Source organism: Haplochromis burtoni, unplaced genomic scaffold (genome assembly GCF_018398535.1).
Source record: "Haplochromis burtoni strain Fernald_Lab_line unplaced genomic scaffold, NCSU_Asbu1 Contig_70, whole genome shotgun sequence".
NCBI lineage: Eukaryota > Metazoa > Chordata > Actinopteri > Cichliformes > Cichlidae > Haplochromis > Haplochromis burtoni.
This window is the reverse complement of record NW_024582431.1, coordinates 235300-239789: the sequence shown is the minus strand read 5'-3', so window position 1 is coordinate 239789 and position 4490 is coordinate 235300. Positions and strand designations below refer to the sequence as shown.

The 4490-nt window shown below is 36.9% G+C and overlaps 1 protein-coding gene across 1 annotated transcript in view; it reads left to right on the top strand.

Moving 5' to 3' along the window:
- LOC102310231 (somatostatin-like receptor F_48D10.1) overlaps window positions 1–4073 on the top strand; it is a gene marked incomplete at its 5' end in the record, with an annotated part of 8351 nt that extends 4278 nt beyond the window's left edge. Inside the window, 2 exon segments of the mRNA XM_014334440.2 lie at window positions 1094–1240; window positions 2460–4073. Coding sequence (XP_014189926.1) covers window positions 1094–1240; window positions 2460–2660 — 348 coding nt within the window.
- Window positions 4074–4490: the final 417 nt, after the last annotated feature.

Sequence of the window (4490 nt, the reverse complement as noted above, 5' to 3'; positions counted from 1 at the left end):
CGATAAGACAGAGGTGAACCGTATTAAGATCAAAACAATACTGATTGTGTGAAAAGGAATAAAAGAGCTAACCTTCAAATTTAAAAAGGAAGTTATTCAGAAAATGTCAAGAAAACAAAGCAGTGAAGAATAAACTCACACAGCTGGGTGAACACAGAAACACAAAAGAAAAAGCAGAAAACGAGCAACTTGACAGACACATGCCTGTCAGCTACGATTATTATACACCCCTCCTCTAAAACCTTAAAGAAATTAAAGAATATACATGACTAATTTCACATAACTAGAATGAGTTTGATGGTTCAGACTATCAGCACAAAATAACAACGTTATTAATAATTGCTTTAATTTAGAAACTAAAATAAGAAATAATTTGGTTTAATATTAGTGTTTTCACTTTGTTCTCCTTCCTTTGGGCTTGGAAAAGGATAAAGGCTTAGTCTGACACTCCCTACTGAGTGTCTGTGTCTGCAGTTGGTATGGACACCTGTATGCACAAGAAGAGGTTTACTGTTCTGCTTTTTTGTCTCTCTGTTTCCTAACAATTGCTGCCACTGAGGAAATGTTGTTGTTGTTTTTCACTATTACCTTGCTTATTGCAATTCTCTTTCTCACTGCCTCGGAAGCCTAGACTACAAATTATGTGACCATGTTGTTAAAATGTTTTGTTGCAGGATTAGTTAAACTCTGTCTCCCACAGTTATTAAACAGTGAAGCCATGAAGCTAAACTCAGTATTAATATTTTTCGAATACAGAAAACATGAAAAAATATGTTTTAGTGAAATATGTCTAAGTAGAAAAAAAAAATCAGTGATATGGTTTCACTTTTTGGTTCCAGTGCTGCTATCTAGGATTGTTTTACCCCTATGGTTGAGACTCATCTTTAGCAGTATTATTATTCTGGTTATAGAGTGCAACATTTTTATTTCAAGTGTATTACAATCCTTTTTTTCTGAAAAAACAAACCTGGATCCAGAATACTGTTATTCTCTAGTCTGTACACCTTCAACAGTATGTTATGTTGCAGAGAAGGCTGATGTGTAGCAACCCTCTAAAGATAATAACAGCACTAATATTGTCATGACCCTTCAGGTGCTGTGTGTGAGGACCATGAGGTGCGTTGCCAATGATGTAGATGATGGTGACCCCAGTGTCCCGCGCACTGAGAAAACCACAGCACAAGACTGCATCCTGCTGTCCCCGCGTAACCAGGTCTATCACGATCCCCAGAGCAGCCAGGTAACCAGTGTGTGTGCTCATGTGGAGCTGAGGTGATGGTATGTATTGCATAATGGGAATTAAAGGGATTTGGAAAAATAAAAAAGAACAGAGATTTAAATCAATTTAGTGCAGCACTAGATCAAAAGAAAGGCATGTGTTATTTTTGTTTCACTAATATTAGAAGAACAGTGGAGACTCTCTGCATCATAAGTGCGTCACTTCTGTATTAATCAACAGGCAGGTGTGTGCATTTGTGTGTGAGAGCAGCTAATTGAAGGTTTGTGAATTAATGCTGCTGCAGAGGCAATGATTAGAAAAAATTCTGAAAGTGCCAGCGAAAGTGATTAGGTTTAGAGGAGGGAAAGAGGGAAGAAAAAGCTCTGACTCAGTCTGTGCAGTGTGGCGCTTCATGGTGTCCATTTAGATAACTAGTACAAGAGCAGTGAGGTGCATTAGACGACAGAGTGGCTCTGATGAGGCTCTTCCAGTGCTTAATCAGCTTTTCAAGGTTATATAATGCCAACTTTCTCCAAAAGTCACAGAAATTATGGATGCGCTTTGTGTAGGTCCCTTTGATCCAAAAGAGGAGAAAACATAAGACCAATAGGTATGAAAGGAAAATACACGGAGGCAAAATAAAGGGAGACGTGGAAAAGAAAACACAAGAAACAAAAGTAAACGGTTAAAACTGGAAAACAAAAGAAAAAAAAGTTATTTAAATCACACCAGGGACCAAATACATAACAGAGTGCCTCTGACTGAAAGGCGGTGTTTATAGATTTTTATGCCTCATACAGATGATGATGATGATGATGATGATGATGAAAACAGCAGATCTAGTGTGTCATATAAATCAATGATGACAATTGTGAAAAAATAAATCGCTTACAGTTTTAGTCTTTAAGCGTTTCTCGTGGCTCATAATGGGCCTCTGCACACATAAGCACAATCGGTCTGTGTTGCTTGACATATCTATATATTTTTAAGATTTTAACCATTTTACGAATAAAAAATCTATTTAGTTTCAATAAGTAAGAACCCACTGATTTTTTTTTTATTGCAGTCTTGGAGAGATTTCATTTGGTTGAGTAAATAAAACCCCACTTACAAAAACAAAAGATCAAATATCCACTGCGTGCATTCATGTCATGCCTCTTTTTTTTTGTAATTTCTCTATTGTCTTCTCCTTTTTCATGTTCCCATCCTGCTCTTTCTTTTGTTCTTCTTCTCTCTGAAGATCTCACCTCACCCGCCGGGCTCACCAACGACTCACACTGCAGCAGACCTGCACCGCTCCACCCCTGCATGTAAGTTTCAGTCCACTTACCCAGGAACCGGACCGGCCACTACCACAGCAGCCTCGATGCTAAACTCTGTTGTAACTGCAGCTGAACCTCCCACAGTCACTGCCCTGACCACTAGCTCCTCCTCTGGTTAATTAGGGCCACATGAACAGTAGCAGAGAAACTCACAGATGAACTGAGAAAGAAAAACATATTTTAAGGATTAAGTGATCGAAGTGGCAAAATCGATGCTTTTCTGCCTTTTTGTCAACTATTTTATTACTACCACACACACTCATTCTACATCCATTATAGCACATTGGTGGAAAAAAAAAATCACAACATTTTTGTTTATCAAGACCAATTTTGTTCCTTTCAGCAGCCTGACATAAGTGCCTTTCCAGCTATAATCAACACAGCTCCTAAAATAAACATTTACACCTTACTCCTTTCATTTTATGTTGGTCATGTAACACTGAAGAATGTATTTACCTATCAGAACCAAAAAGCCTCTTAGGACTTATTTCATTTGGTGGATGTAATTTCCTGCAGGTAGCAAATATGAGGGGTTTATTTGAGCATTATAGGGTCCTCTCTACAACAGCTTTAATCAAACAGCGCAGTAATTCATCATATTTTCTCGTTTCCAACTGCTGCTTATTTCTGCTTTCTTACTTAAGTGGATAAATTGTGATGATTGAATCCAACGTCTGTATTTGCTTTGCTTAAAAGTCTTTTGTGATCTCATTTGCGTACCGTTGAGAAGTTTAAAAGAAAAAGGAAACAAAATGAAAAACGGCTTGCTTGTCTTTTCTCAAAGTAAATGTGATGCTTTGGCAGCTCTATGCTTCTCTGTAAATATGCAGCCCCCCTTAAAGCTAAAACGCCTGACCTTTTTGGATATATGCTTCTTGCATTTTGTTTTTGTGTTCATGTGATGTGTGTGCACAGTAAAGATAAACTTTATTTGATGAACTGGCGATACAAGGTGTTTTGCAAAAATTACCAAAAAGAAAAATAGAAAATACACAAGAGAAAAAGAGAACAATAGCAATATTATTCACAAGAAAGGGACACATTTAAACATTAAAAAAGACCTTTCAACACATTATGCAAATATGAGTCTGTACAAGTGGGTTTTTAAAAGCTTCTGGATTTGACACAGCTGATCTGAAGGAGAAGGTATAAAAGTCTGTTCCACATTTGTTTTAAGCCCTTTTAATAGGAACTGATTCTCTGATGTCAGGAATCTGGGCACAGAATAATAGGCTAGCATGTAAACAGAGCCATTCCAGGTAACAGTCTGGTTATTTGTGCCTGTTTTACTTTGCTCTACCCAGTGTATGTATTTATTTTTTGTCTTTGCAAGAGTTGCGATGTAGCAGCATATGTTGTTATCAGCGCTGTTGGGTGTAAAATAAATGCTAGAGTAAATCAGATGAGACAGGAGACACTGTGTCTTTGGCCTTTGCAATTGCATCTAGATCATCTTAGGCAAGGCAAGGCAAGGCAAGTTTATTTGTATAGCACAATTCAACAACAAGGTGATTCAAAGTGCTTTACAGAGACATTAGAAACAAAAACAAATAAAAAGCATGATTTAAAATTGATTAAAACAAGCAAATAAACTAACTTAGGTACAATTTAAACGCTTAAAGCAAACTTTAAAGAACAAGTTTGAGCACAGCTTCTCCTTTAGTGGTAGTATGTCTAAAGTATTGATGTATTATTATGTATGTATTGTTTATACATTTTCTGGCTGCCATGTCTGTAAAGCCAACAACCAGTGACTGAAAATCAGTATATTGTTGAGAATATTCATTAATGCAATTGAATACTGTAATACAATAAAATAACTCACAGTAATGGGATTAGTTTACTGCAGTAGACAATCTCGCTGATGGATTGTGGGTGTTTTCCAGTCACTTTTTCATTATGTACAACGAAAGAAAATTCATATTAGTGGCACAAAGAGTGTGAGTGTA